Raw genomic sequence first — 15,620 nt, forward strand, 5'->3', positions numbered from 1 at the left:
AAGGGGCTCTGAGGGCTCCAACCCTCCCTGAAAGAGACGGCAGCTCTGGCAGGTGGTGTACCTTATCACAGCGCTCTTGAGCTGCCCACAGGCCACATCGCAGCCCAAAATGCACAAAGAACAACAGTTACAACCACTTGTACAGTGCCAGGCCTTGGGAGGAGCAGGGCCACGTGCTGAAGCCTTGTGCTGCTCTTCTGGCAGGGGCATTCTGCCCTGGACAAACCACAGGCTTCCCATGCCAGAGTAGGGGGAGAAGCTCTCTGCAGAGCGTAGCCAGTAATTTTTATCTTCCAAGAGCTGAGCAAACATGACCTATGTAATCTCACAACTTTCCATCTTTTATTTTGCAGCGGAAGGAACAGACACAAAGTTTAAAAGATTTCGCATCAGATCACAGAGACAGTACTAACAGAAGAAAGGTGGGCCTTTTTCTCCTGAGAGGAGAGAAATGTTACAGTAAATTCATATGTCCAGTTTCCTTATTCCCACAGGGGGGGCTTTGTTCTCAGACACAGACGTTCACACAGAGAAGAGCACTCACCGATCTCGTCGCTTCAAGTTGCAAGCCGTTGTTTATCAGGTTTGATTCATATACTTGTCTCTTCCTCTGTTAAAAAGACATTGAACACTGTAAAACATCTGTTCCAAATTTCAAAAATATGTATGCATAGAAGAATGGAATTGCCTCCCAAAATGAAGAATCGTTGGGTCGTTATCTCTATAGTCCACTTGACAGCTACTGTGCTGATAGCTACAGTGTTACTTACTAATCCTGATCGGTTGTTTTTGGTCTGATATGCAATATTGCCCTCAAATGCAATTGTGGAGAGTTCATCCTGTTAGTTTCTGGTACATTACAGAGGTAAAAATGTGCCCCAAATTTTGAATTTTGAGAGCAACTGTCTCTGAAACTTGTGATCTCCTTCACCTTTGGTCACAAATTGAACTACTGATGGCAGCCTCCCTCCCCCCATTAATCTGCCCTTTAGAAAGTCTTCACCTCAAGGGCTTTCCTTCCAGCAACCTGTAACTGTATTCTTCTTTCACAGTCATCATATGAGTTCACACAGTGCTTTAAACTGTAGTAGCCCTCTACATTTTAGTCCATGGATAAGCATCCTCAAAGGAAGAAGCAAGAGCTGTAGCACTTGGCAAGTCAGAGGTGCTATTCTAGCAGCATCCTATTCCCCCAGAAGAACACGACAAGTTTTCCTCAGTAAAGATTAAATTAATGGATCGTTTTAATTTCACTTCACAGTTACCAGCACTTGGCAGGTAGCAAGTTACAAAAAAATCTGAAATGTCTTTGCAATCTTCAATTTGCTTCTCCACACACACAACCTCTCCCCAAAAAACACACTGAGACAAGCAGCCCCTCTCCCCTCAAAATACTAAACATACAACTCCATAAGGGATTTATACGAAATTTTGAAACTTCATGTGAAGTAATCCAATTTAAAAGCTATTTGTATCAACTGCCTAGCTCTCCAATGAGCTATTTGTTTATGTAAGTCGAGGGTGGCCAGCTCTCCCTGGCCTACAGACTGCGTGTCAACATATCAGCATGGGTGAGCAGCTGTAGGCAGTTGGGGCCGGGGGAGGGCTTCTGGGAGCAGTTTGCCAGGAGGAGATGACATTAATGCACTGGGGACTGATGGATTTATTCTGAACCAGGCTAGACTGCGCATGCAGTGAGGTTCTCAGAGTGACTTGGTGATACTACTTTCTTACTCCCAGATTGCTTTCATGCCACTGGCCAATGTTTTGGTTGTTCATATGCACTGTGCTTAAAGGATTCTGCACCTACCACTACAGGAACTTAAAAGAAGAATGGTCCAATGGTTTCTGTGACCTGGTTCTCTATAGCTAGACTAACTGCCTTAAGATCTGTGCTTAAGATCCAGGCCTGTTGCTACTGTGAGGTACTAGAGTCAATGAATGACCCTTTAGATAAAGTCTTAGGCACTTTGATAGGTACATGGAAACTGGTCTTCAGGACTAGACCCCAAATCCACTCACTCGTGGGAGGCAAAAAACAGATGCTTCAGCAAGAAGGGCAAAAATCTTCAGGAGTTCCACAGGAACAGGTCAGTTGTATCTCCACATAGGTTTCATCCAGTTCTTTACTGTTTAAAGACTGTTGTAAATCCCCAAAGCAGAAAAAACCAAATTTTCCAAAACTCTAGCAAGTCTTGGGATTAATAATTATAAAATTGAATAATAACATAAACAGCCTACCCCATTTATTCTTTGTTAGTTCTCAGCTGCAGTACCTGCATGGGGCAATGGTCATGATGGATGAATTTCATATTTTGTTAAAAGGTGTTTCTTTTATCTGTTTTGGGTTTTCTGCCTTTTTATTCCAGTGAATACCACCTTCTTCTCAGGTTAGGGACAGGAAGAGCCAAATCTGTTTTCTACTTTCATCAATACTTATCACATTTCTCCTTATTCCTCCCTTTTCTCCGGATAAAACCACAATCCCAAACTTTGATAGCACTCTTCATGGAGGTATCTCTCCATGTTCCATTAACCCACTTGTTTATTGGTGGTAGTATAATGCTCTTTGTATTTTTTCACTGTGTATATAACATTGTGTATATATATGTAATATGCACATTTATAATATATTGTATATATGTAATACTTTCTATTATCTAGGATTTTGATGGTAGCTGAACCTTCAAGAAGACACTTAATACAGCCATTTCCTGTGACATCTAAGTCTCTTCCTTGTACTAACAATGCTAACTTAGAATTCCAAATGTGAATGAGTTTTTTCCTTGCAGTAATATATTTCCTTGCATTTTTCAACATTTCATAGGTAATAGTGCTCTCCATTCTCCTTCAAAGCTAAAGGTTCAGAGTTATCTTAGCTTCTGAGCAAACTACATAATGATTTCCTCTGCAATTTTTCTTATATCGTAACTCAATCCCCTTAAACAGATCATTAATAGAGGTAGTACACAACACAGGAGGTGTTTGTTACTCCACTATTAACTCTTCTGCCATTTCATCCTACCTCTTTGCTTCTTCCATATTCACGTAGTTCTATGTATGGTGAATAATACTAAACCATGAAAATATTTCAACATGAGTTTTGCCTTGTTTAAGCAAATAAAAAAGGCAGAGGGTTAAATACCTGCTTTATTTTTTCCTAAGTAGCACAAAAATGAATGCAGGGCAACTGTGATTTGCAGAAGTCTAATACTTTTTTTTTTTAATCTTACCATTCAGATTGCTTTAATAATTTATTATGGCAAGGAGTTCCCCAAATTAATTTTGCCCTCAAAATCTTAAAGGAATGTTGACAATATTAAGGTTTCTAATAACGCATTAATGCAAGTAGTGAGAAACGAAGCCCCAGGGAGGCTTTGCTAATTAGGGGCTTTGCTATTTTATATAAATGATTGAATTACGCGCATGATGATCTGTGGAGGAGCTAGACTTTTACCCAGAGGAGTCTATAGTGGTTTTGTGTTGACTGGGGAATACAGCATAACGTTATGATAGCTTATTAGGCTGGAAGGTGGAGACTGTCCAAAGTTTATTTTGGTATCCGGCATTTTGCTCAGCTACCCGCAAGGCCAAGTTGTAATAATAATGTAATCATGGTAATGCTGCTGATCTAAACCTGACATAGATTTTGATGATTGAATGGCTAGCCAATAGACTAAGACACTACGGGATGCATAATCATATAAAATCTTCAGAAAGTGAAAGCATAGTGTAAGTAAATGCCAAGTATTACAGGCATGTAGAAGGGTTAGCTCATGGGAGCTGCTTTTTCACCATGATGCTTTCAATGTCTGGTGATTGTCTTGCCCAGCTGAGGAGACTAATAAGATTGTGGGTCTGGAAATTGGTAGCAGACCACTAGCAGTTTTTTCCTCTGTGTTTTGTAAACGCTAGGGCGCACTTGCTTTGATTACAGTGACAGAAGAATGCCAACTCGTATCTTTGTTTAGTTTTCTTTTGTGCAAAGTTAAAAGTTCCCCACAACAATATCCGTGTGGCTTCAGGCGAAAAATCCTAACAAGGTCGGAGTGCTTGAATAACCACCTCTGCCTTACCTGACAGGCAACAGATAAATCACAGTCAATAAGAGAAAGAGCATGGGGCCCAAAGCCTCCCCCATGGAAATCGGCTAAAGGGAGTGGAGAGGATCACTGTATCAATATTATCTGCCAACTCTCACCGTTTCTTTGAAGGTATTTGAAAGCTTTTCTGAAAGTCCCAGCTGTCAGCATCAGGAAATTAATTGATTGAGAAGCTCTGCTTGTGTAAGCTTCTTTCCCTTATCTTTGAAGATAATCATAAAAATGTGAAGCAGAATATGCTATAAAGGCTGACAGAAAGAAAGTAAACCCAAAGAACTCCAAATATGTATTTTCTGAGATACCCTCTGATTTTAAGCCAGCCTGGTGATTTTCTGAAACCTGATTCATGACCACAGAGAACTGGAAATACTGCAGTCTAGCCCTGCTCTCAACAGTGGCTTCTCTTCACCCTGTTAGGAAAGACCCGTTTCTGGTCCTATGAATGTGTGCAGTACCTTCAGAGTAACTCCCTCCTTCCATTTATCTTCCCATCCTTCTGTCCTCTCTCCTTCCATCCATTAGGCAAAGAAGTAGAATTTGGGTTTGGGGTTGCCTCAGAAACAGAGATTTTATTTCAGTGAGTTCCTGCTTCAAAAACCAACCCATCCATCAGAGACCAGGGCAGGTGTCGTTGCCCTCCTCCCAGTTTCAAAGGTCCCTTTCATCCTTGTTATCAGACTTCCTGGATAGGTCGGCTGGGCACACGGTGGCCATGTGGAGCTTGCCATCCTCTACTGCCTCAAATCACCACATAAAATGGCACCGAGGTACCCCTCTTTCTGTAAACCCAAGTATTGTTCTGTTGCCGCGGGTGTGACGCATGCTAAACAGCGGGAGAAGTACAATTAGTTTTTTAAGTTATCCAAGCTTTTTGTTTGCCGGCTATCTAAACTAAACAAGTCCAGAGGCAGGAACTGTTCATTGTTTGCTTATGAAGACAAACTTCTCTAGCCCTGCTGAAGTTCTCCATAAGACCGTATGTAAAAAAAAAAACCAAAAGTATGATGTATGAATTACAGTTTTCATCTAATTTGAAAAAAAAAAAACCAACCCACAAAAAAAACCCAGCTATTTATGTGAAGCACAGATTACTTCATGGTTGGAAATGAAGGTTTTGCCCACATTCCTACTTAAGTTACTGACAGTCTTTCTGTTTATTTCTGTTGGGGGAAGCAGGTGGACTAGAATGACATTCTGCATCGATCTATTTTTAATTCGTCTTTCCGGTGCTGACCCTTTAACTTTCAACAATGAGCTCCTGGAGGACCCCAGTAGATAAAACTGGCATTTTGGAGCATTCCTGGAAAGACTGGTGATATTTAATTTCTATTCTGATGGTAACCTATCCTGACAACTAGGGTACATAAGTTGTAGATTTAAAAAACATGCTTTGGGCAGGGATTTTAATTGCTTGCAAGGTACAGTTTCTGGAATCTGCTCCTGACAGTTTGATTTTTGCTAGTGCTTGTAAAATTAATTGTATACCAACTTAAAAAGGTTTGGAGTTTGAATTGAGTTGCATATATGAACCTTATCTGCTAACTTTTGAATCTGTAAATTATATTAGAAACTTCCACAAGGATATTATTTCAGGAGTTTGACTTTACCTCCTTTAAACCAGATTTCAGAAACACACGAAAACATGAAAATGAGGGAAGCACAGCACAGCTGCACATCTGCAAGTGCTTCAGAATCCCATATTTTTGTTTCTTCTATCCAAATCACCCCCCATGCTTTTAGTTATTTCCTTCTCTTCTCTGAGATGTTTCCCCAAGAATGCCGCTAATTAATATAAATTAATGCTGGGACATTTTCTCAGTTACAGTCACGCAATTCTCTTGAAAAAGGACAGAAAGCCATTCAAATCAAATATGGTGGACCCAGGACCTGATTTTTCTCTTGCTGGAGAAGAATAGATGGATCTGTGCCCCGTTTCTCTGAATCCAGTCAATTGGCTATCTACGTTGAGGTCTGATTTTCAGACCCTTCTGACCTCAGTGAGGTGAGGGTTTCACCTTAGGAGAACAGACTTCACTGGATCTGCTGTTCTTTAATAATCTGGAATTTCCAAATTCTGTGAACAATAAACCACTGGGTAACAGCTCTATAAAACTGTCAAGAGAGTCAAAGAAAGAGTAGCATGAGCGAGGAACCTATTCAGGCTTAAAGCACCTTACACAAGATGCTGCTTATAAAATTTGGCATTTTCAGTTAATCATTGATCAGAGACAGACAGTGACGTATGCAATATTTAAAGCTGACAATAAATGGCAATACTCCTCATTTTGGTATCTTGTATATCATCATAAGGGTAGAAGTCTTTTGCCACAGAAAAAAGCTATAACCAAATAAAAAACGGTGTCAGTAAAGACAAGCTATCAACTAGGTTTTATGTCAGTACTGACAAAACCTGTATGTATCTTGGGCAGCATCATCCCCACGCCATTCTGGGAATGGTGATAGGTCAAAATGTTAATTCTCTCCCTGGAATTCCAAGGATGCAAAACTGTACCATAAATGTCATAGAATCATAGGGTTGGAAGGGACCTCTGGAGATCATCTAGTCCAACCCCCCTGCCAGAGCAGGGTCACCTACAGCAGGTTGCACAGGAACGCGTCCAGGTGAGTTTTGAATGTCTGCAGAGATGGAGACTCCACCACCTCTCTGGGCAGCCTGTGCCAGTGCTCTGCCACCCTCAAAGTAAAGAAGTTCCTCCTCATGCCATCTTCCTTTCCACCTCAGACATAAGGTATATGTGATTTGTTTCTTCTTTTCCAACGTTCTATTCACATTTTTTTTCTTTTGTTACTTCTCAGTTTCTCTCCTTTTGCTCCTAGCATGAGTGTGAGGTAGATCCCAAGGCAGCGTCCCGCATCCTGCTTGGGAGGAGATACAGGAAGAAAAAAGTTATCAGCGCTGCCAATGTCTGTGCAGCATTTGCTTGGGGAATGAAGATTTGCAGCACATACATACAACTTCTTCCACTTGCACAGCAAATGATCTCAAGTGATATGAAAGACCTCTGTCTTTGAGATGACTAAAGTGTTTGTGTGCTTGGAGCTGACCTGCACCTATCCCATCCTAGAAAGTTAGAAAGCTTACATCTATTCTCATTTTTAGAAGTCTGTTCCTGCAACAACAGCTAAAGGGAATGCATTCCTAAGCTGATGGCACCTGTATGTGAGGCATTAGAGAGAGGGAGTCAGTACTTCTGAGTCGTCTCACAGGAATTTGGTTAAGACCAGGTGACTCATTTCAGCTTATGTGACAGACTCATTGAACAAAACCCTCTCCTCACTCCCTCTTCTCCTTCCTCCACCTTTCAGTGCCCTCTGGTACTTTACCCAATGTGTAACATTTTGTCTGTTTCATGGTTGGCTTTGGATTTTTTCATTTGTTCTCCATCTCAGTGTCATCACACTTGTATCCTTTGTTCTTGTCCTTGGAAGACCTCTGTAACTGCCATTTCTTCATCCTTATCTCTTTCTATGCTTTCTACTGCCCTTTCAGTACCGTATGCATTCCCAGTATCAAAATTCTTGCCTACGTCTTCCACAGTACCCTTACGGCTTCAGATTCTCCCTGTCCATGGAAAACCTGGCTCTGAAAACTGCTATCGCTGCTATTTTCAGCTTCCTTCTGACACATCCACGTCACCCTAATCACATCTCTCAGTCTCCTGGCCGTACTTCTGTCCATACAGCCTTTGTTGGCTGCCAGGCCACACAGACGGCTCTTGTTCAGCTTGGTGTCCACCAAGACCACGAGGGTCTCTTCCACAGAGCTGCTCCCCAGCCACTCAGTCTTCACCTTATCTGATCATTAGTTTAATACGCTCTTGTTCTCACATTTGTTGCGTGTAGGTAGACAGTAGACTGCTTCCTCTTCCTCAGCACACCGCAGACTCAGTGTGGCTGCAGATCTTTGTAGGACCGAGACCTTTGAAAGTAAACTTTTTTTTTTTTTTGCAAGCACCTAGCGCATTACCCACGATTTCCTGGTCTAATTATTCATGGTTTCATTCTGGCTAATGTCCTAACATTAATGCTGCACTAAAAATACTAATCCATTGCTCACACTTAATTTCCATCACTGTTTGGAAAAGACACTCATTATATTTTTAAGTACTTTTGGGCAATGTCCAAATATTACAAACATAAATGTTAATTGATAAAAACAATTGTTTCCAAAGGGGCAGCTTTTTCTTTCTAATTACCTCTTTCAATTAATTTTTATTGCTGATCCTGTGATCATGTGTAATGCAATATCCACCCACTGCAGGACTTCCTCAAACCCTACTAACGACACTCCTTATGGCTGCCCTGTTAATGCCAACGACAACACTGTGTAATGAATATCAACCAATTTAGCTGCAGGCCTTTTTACTCCTACTCTTCTCTTTCCTAACTGCAAATCATTATTGGTATATGAGCTGCTTTCAGCAATATCTTTGTCCTTGCCTGGCTCTACCAGAGGGTGCTGCTGGAATGTGGAGAGTTGCTAAATCAAAGAAGGAAGTGGGTGGGTGGGAGACCGCCGATGCCAAGGGAACTACAGTCCCATGGATGGATATTTCTCAGGCAGTTCACAATTAAAATAGCTCATTGGCATGGCTGAGCTTGTTTTTGTGGCCCTGGGTGTCATAATGAATGTAGTCCACTGATAAACTTACTGGAATAATTAAAAACTAACAGTTAAAAATAATCTGTGATTGTCACTCATAGCTGCTAAGGAGCATCAAGCAGTCACTGGCTTGAGTCAGAAATTTTTTGCAAGGTACTAGGGAGGCCCAAGCTGTTGGAGTCTCGAGGGAAGGAGCGCTAGTCCGAAGATCTTGATGTCTAATTCTAACCGGGAACCTGATACCAGATGTTTCTGCTCACATCTCCTGAAGGGTTCCCTCCCAGAAGGATGCTCTGAGGTCACCTAGAACACAATGACAGACACGACGTGCAGTGCTCTGCCCATTTACACAGCAACCTACTGGCTTGAGCTCACCCCTGTTCCCTGCTTGGTTTGATGGACTTCAGTCTCCCAGCTCCCAAGAGTACTCCAAGGACAGGGCAATGCAATTGCCATTCTGGGTGAGGGCACGGTCCTTTCTGTCCATTGCTCTTAACACCCAACAGGTAATTCAGATTTATATTGAAAATAACTTACCTTTTGCTGTTTACGACCACTCCTCTTATGAGTCATTTTTTTGCTTTCATCTTCATACACCAAAACAAAGTCAATTCTTCGCTGCCCATCGCTGAAGAACAAGGAGTCAGGCTTATCTTCAAAATCAGCCTGGAAGGCAAGTAGGATAGGTTAATATGAAGAGCTCGACTTGCTGGTTCCTTACTCAGTTCCTGTTACACAATATTTCAGTGAACAGAGAAATTCAACATATCAGACTCATATAAAACAAAGACCAAAGTGACAACAAAAGTAGCACGGAGTAGAATGGAGGGGGAAAAAAAAGTTTGGGAGGTCTCTGCATGACATAAGAACAGCAGAACTTTGACCTAATTTTGTTCTTTCAAAATAGCATATTAGCTTTTGGCCATGGGAGGAGCGTTGGGATGCAGCACCATCCCCAAATAGTGCATCTGTCAAGCAACTTGCATGCCATCATGGATACAGTGTTAGATAGTCTGTCTGTCTAAAAGATATGTTGTTGTCTGATGGGGGTCTCAGAATTAGTGCGTTCCCATCTGTCCCCTTACCTCCCAGAAATTTAAGCATCTCTACAATTAAAAAACACCCAAAATAAAAAGCCCGATAGCTTCATGCACCCTAGTACCCAAACCCACCATTGCCCAGAGAACAAAGAACATGACCAGGCTGCAGATGAACTCTCAAAATGGACACATCCTATGTGGATTTATTTCTCTTTTTATCCACAACATGTCAGCAAGCAAAGAACATTGTTGTATGTCACATACCCATCATGTCATAATATATGGCCGAATCAAAAGGATTAATATATCCATAAGCCATTATCTAGTCCCCGGAGGAAAACTGGATAGATTGTCATATCTACTAATAGCACCTTAATGTGTTATTTCATGTGTGAAACAATACAGACACACTGATGACAGGGGAACCTGAATCCTCAAGTAATGATTTTGTAGTTTCTTAAGAGTACTCTGAGGGCACTATCACATGTAACAACCCCTCCTTTCAGGCAATATACAGCTGTAATGTTATCAGAATTGTCATGTAATGAGCACCAAACTCGCAGGTACTCGGCCAAATCCATCCATGCTGTTAATGAGGGCAGTGCCACCGCAGTTGACAGATACCAAATGTCCAAAATGGGAATCAGCATTGCATTAGAGATGCTAAGATCTCCAAGGCTGGCAAGACCCCCATACAGAACCGCGGAGGAGGCTTGGCTTCCAGATGGCTGTGCATGCAGGGTGGCCCAGGGCAGGAACAGGCCAGGCAAAATGACCCAGAGCAATCTCTTGAACACGCTGTGCCTTTGAGGACATGGAAAAGATTCCCAGATATCCTTCCTTGAAATTTCCCTGTCAGTGCAGACTACACTTCATGAGGGATGCCGGGTCCAGTTTTGGGAGCTTTTGGGAGCTCCGGCCACACGGAAATGTGGTTATGGGGTCAGGGACCCCTCAAGTGCAGACTGAAATGGTGGTTCTTCAACTGTGATAAAACTGAGAAGAATGCCAGTCTTCAGTCTGGAACACCCCAGTTCCAGGGAGCATACAGTGTTTTAGGAAAAACATTTGTCAGTATTTCCAAAACAAAAATTTCCCAGGAGTTTTATTCTAAACCTCTCCCTGTAGACTATTTTGTTACTGTTTATTGTCTGAGTCAAAACAGTCGACCAAGATGTGTCTCCCCATAATTATGACAAAATTTCCATATTTTAAGTAAACTCAGGGGAGTTTAAACTCTCTATTTTTTTATGTTGTATGTGCAAATGCCAGGTTCTGCTGCAAAGAGGCCCTGTTAGCTTAGTTCTCTTTGAATCCCACCTGCGCCTAGAGATTTGTGACAAACCTGACAGCAAGAAGCTGACGACGTACATATAGGCACATATCTATATGTATGTAGGCTGACATATGGCAAATATACACATATATTCTATGTTAATTTCACAACCTGGCCTAGGATTCATAAACTCCACCAAAAGCCACCAAAGCAATTCATAAAAGCCACCAAAGCCACATACAGCTGCACACTGTGGATAAAGTTTTAGGAAAAAAAATGCTTTAAACTTTCAGATGGCATCACCAGACCACAATGACACGGAGTATCTCTATCACCCAAAGCACAGGAATTTCTAAATTCTTGAGAGCTGGAGGTGGCATAGTCCCATCAAGCAATCAGGCTTGACCCTGGCAATTTTTCCTCCTGCTGAAGACTAGCCCTGGGTGTAAAATGCAGCCCTGCTGTGGCCATTTCCAGCCTTATCTAAGATGTAATCACGATGATTTCATGTTGACCAGACTCCCATCGGGAGGAAAGCATCAACAACAACAGCTGACAGCCCCTCTTGGGAGACGGCTTGGGAGCAGCAGCGGCAGCAGAGAGGAGGTGGGGAGGTGAAGGTGGCCAGGCACAGAGCCCAGCCCCGTGGCCACCGCTCTCCCCCGGGACCCCCCCAGGCTCCGGACAGGGCTAAAATTGCTCCCTGTCGCAACGCTGGAAACACAGAGCCCAAACCTTGTGGTAGTGAATAAGGAGGGGAAGTATTGCCACTGCATAAACCAGGAGATTATTTTTTTTAATTGGGCTTCTTCATTTTTTGAATCTTAGAAACAGCTTTATAATAACTTCCGTTTAAAGAGACAGGGTTTCATTGCGAAATGCAAGCACTTGAAAGCATAAAAGCAGTAACAGCTTTTGAGGTTTTTTTCACTACAACCTTTAGCTCTTTTTCCTATATGACCTATCTACAGGACGGAAAAGGAAGAAATGGCACACAGCAAACATCAGATGAAGTTTTGATCTAACAAATTTTGACCATAATTTGTAATTGCATAACTCCACTGCTTAAATAATTTTCCTTTAAATGTAGTTTCCTTTAAGCTTATAAAATTAATATGCAATTTAGCCATGACTGGCTTGACTGGATTGTCAATAAAGACTGCCTGTTAATCAGTATTCTGACTCATGAATTTACTTACATACATGATTTCATTCACATGAGTATATATGCTACCATATACTACACCTTTCTATACATATATATAAAAACCAAACTATGCATATATATAATGGAATATAGTTGAAAGATTAATCAATACTGGACTGCATGAATCTAGATGCACAGAAGTTCATACTTACGAAGCTGACTTCTTAAATGTAATCTCTGTTGCTTTTAATCACAAGGGCGTTGTTCAATTGACCTATCCATAGACCCTTTATATATAAATAAAATAATAAAGAATCAACTCATTAAGCCTGAATACTTAAGAGATCAAGATAAGACCCACACAAATAAACTGTAATGGAACACTAAATGTTGCTCAATTAAAAGTAAGAAGTAAAATGTGAATGGGAATGTAATAGTTAAGGTTCTGACAGCCACATTAACTGAGATGTGTGGTGTATCTCGTAATCCCTACTGGATAGCTTGTAATGAAAAATCATATATTATTCAACATAATTACCAGGGGAAAAACAAGACTGGAAACCAAAAAGATGTGCTGTACTCTGAAGTTAATAATTCCTTTGAGACAATGTTTGTTTTTTAAAAAAATACAATTTGACAGTATTACAAATGTTATTATGATACAAATGCACACCAGCCTGTCTGCATAGACACATAAGTTAAGGGGTCTGAAATTCCAATACATTATTTTTCTTAAGTATTGGTAGCAAATGATAATCCAAAATAATGAACAGGCCCATTGATACCTCTTTGTTTTGGAAGAAACAAACACGGGGTCTATTTACTGCACTTCCTCATTTTCTTAGCCTCAGCGTAATCGCATTTTAAGTACTGATGGAGGCAATCGGTTGTGCACTCTAATGTTATAATAATACCCTAGTGGACAGCAGGTTAATATTGATTAATACCATTAATAAATAAATAAAAAAATATAATACATTTAGCTGTAAAATACTCATTACATTTAGCACATACTCTGAACTCTCCAAGTGCTGTACAATCAACTGCGTGCCAACCACCGAGAGACGGGGAACCATTAGCTGCTTTATTAACAGAAGGATTCCAAAGGAGGGGAGGGCCTGGCTGTGGATAAAGCTTTTTTTTGGAACACTTAGTTTACACCCAGAGGCAGCACGGCCACGTTCATGCGGGTATACCTCTGCCCTTCAGTTCAGAGCAGGGTCAGATCAGGTGAGCATCCGTGGCTCTTCACTCCAAGGAATGAGGCTGGAGGCAGCCTGCCGTAGTAAAAAGCCCAGAAATATGTATAATGCAGCCACCACCTCCTCAGCACCAAACGCCTTGTTCTACAGACCCGCTGCTTGGGTCCTCACCACCAGGTGATGAAGGCACAGCTGGTGGGGTCCTGTTGGAGCTGGGCAGTGCTGCACTGATGCAATGACGCTGAAGGTCTCCGGCCAGCCCTGAGCAGCCTCTGCCATGCACATCCCCCTGCTCACACACCTTCCTTTCATCCTCCCTGACTCCGGCCCCCCGCAGACACCTTGGCAAAGGAATAAGGAGCTTCCTGCGCTCTTCGTTAATCCAGCACAAGCAGTCATTGGTAAACAGCATCTGCTCTCCCAGACCTCAGGACAGAGTGGCACTTGGAGAAGGGACAAGTGGAACACAAAGACAAGCTTGCCCCTCCACATGGGGCTGTAAAAGCTGAGGTAACTGGCTTGGCTCCAAGTGACCACGTCATGGAACCAACCCTCAGCTTCTTGACTCAGAGCTGCTTCTCAGGAGGGAGACTACCGTCTGCTCCTCCCCACATATAACCAGCCTTGCTGGTAGCTAAGGGGAGTTGCCATCTCTTGTTCTTGAGACCGTTCCTGTAGCCATGGCTACATGTGACGCCTGCAGCAGAAGATGAAAGGAGACCACGCTTTTGGGAAGCTCCCTTCAGCAACAGCGATGCTCCACATCAGGGGAGAAAAACTAGTGGCATGACAAAGAAACCTGTCTTCACTTTTCCAGGCTTCTCCAGGCATTCCATCGTTAAACACACAGCGGGGATAATGGTGGGAAGGGCAGCATGGAGACAAGCATGAAGAAAAATATGTGCACAGGAACTGCAGTTATTTATTGTTTACTACACCCTGAACAAGCACAGTATTGTAAGCTGTTTTTTAAAAATAACAAGAGATCCTGCAGGAATGACTTATCTAACTGGAAGGATAAAAGAAGTGCTTTATTTTGTCTGCTTGAGCCTTTGGTGTGACTGCCAATAGCATTATTGGAGGGACAAACTACCTCTCTGTGACCTCACATAATTTTCAGATAGGCTTCAAAACAGGTTCCTGCAGCATGCCAGGGAATAAATCAGTACTGGGAAAGAAGAGAGCCGAGCAGAGCCTGTGTAACATCGCCTCTGCTGACAGGCACCAGCAAAAAAAATCCTTGGCTGGAGCACGGCGACGGCCTTGAGGGGGACCCGCAGGTTACGCTTCAGTTGTGGGTTTTACGTAGGTGAAAATTTCAGAGTCCCTGTTTAGGAGCACAGTTATTTCTCGCTACAGGCCTCAGGAAACTTCAAATCAAGTAAATAAAAAAGAAACAAATTATATTACCAGGATATAATGAAACATGATTATTTGTAAAGCGCTTTGAGATCGTCTGGAGAAAATGTTACAGAAATGTATAAAGTTCTTACTGTCACAGTTATATAAAACATCCTTTTATGTTCTAAGTGATCAATAAAGACAACTTTCTGACATTAAGACCAGGACAAGGATTTCTTTCTGGAAGATATATATAATATATAAGATACTTCAGGAAGATGTAAGTTCATTTGCATACCACATACTAATGCTGGTCTGTTTCCATAGGGCCATAAAACTGTTGTACCTTTAACATTTTTCCTTGTGACTCATATTTGCTAACAACAACAGAGGACTGTTTTAGTTCTGTTTTTAGCAACAACGAGATTATTAGCAAGCACTTAATCAGAAGAAGGTGGGTTGGTTTTGGTTTGTTTTGTTTTTTTTTTCATTTCCTCAACATGCAAAGAAAATTTTTGATATGTAACAAACCGAAATAAACTGAGACTAAAGACACAGAGTAGAAAAATGCGGGGCGTCATTACGGTCATACATTTCTGTCAGCAGAAAGCGGCTGGTAACCGGCCAGGCATCGGGATGCCTCGTCCCCTGAGCTAAGTTTGGACCAGACACCCACTTGACTTCCTGCCCGCGTGTCACGGCGCGGCTGGCTGCGGAAGGAATTCCAGTCACTCCTGATTAGAGAGAGACCACATGTCCCTACTTTTAAAGAGAGGTGAAGGCAGGACTCTGCTGAAAACCTGCTTTTCAGCGCCTCCCATCCTTCTCCAGATGCAGGAGCTGGGAAATGCACTCTTTCAGACTTCCCTGAAGCCTTGTCATGGCAG

General features: G+C 42.0%; 1 protein-coding gene across 1 annotated transcript in view; it reads right to left on the bottom strand.

Annotated features, from left to right (window-relative positions):
* Nucleotides 1-15,620, bottom strand: part of ANO6 (anoctamin 6) — an 81,638-nt gene that overhangs the window by 35,524 nt on the left and 30,494 nt on the right. The window contains exons 3-4 of the mRNA XM_054187846.1: nucleotides 9,265-9,393; nucleotides 545-610 (exon numbers count right to left, since the gene is read on the bottom strand). Coding sequence (XP_054043821.1) covers nucleotides 545-610; nucleotides 9,265-9,393 — 195 coding nt within the window. The remainder of the gene's footprint in view (nucleotides 1-544; nucleotides 611-9,264; nucleotides 9,394-15,620) is intronic.

This window comes from Rissa tridactyla, chromosome 1 (assembly GCF_028500815.1).
Source record: "Rissa tridactyla isolate bRisTri1 chromosome 1, bRisTri1.patW.cur.20221130, whole genome shotgun sequence".
Classification (NCBI taxonomy): Eukaryota; Metazoa; Chordata; class Aves; order Charadriiformes; family Laridae; genus Rissa; species Rissa tridactyla.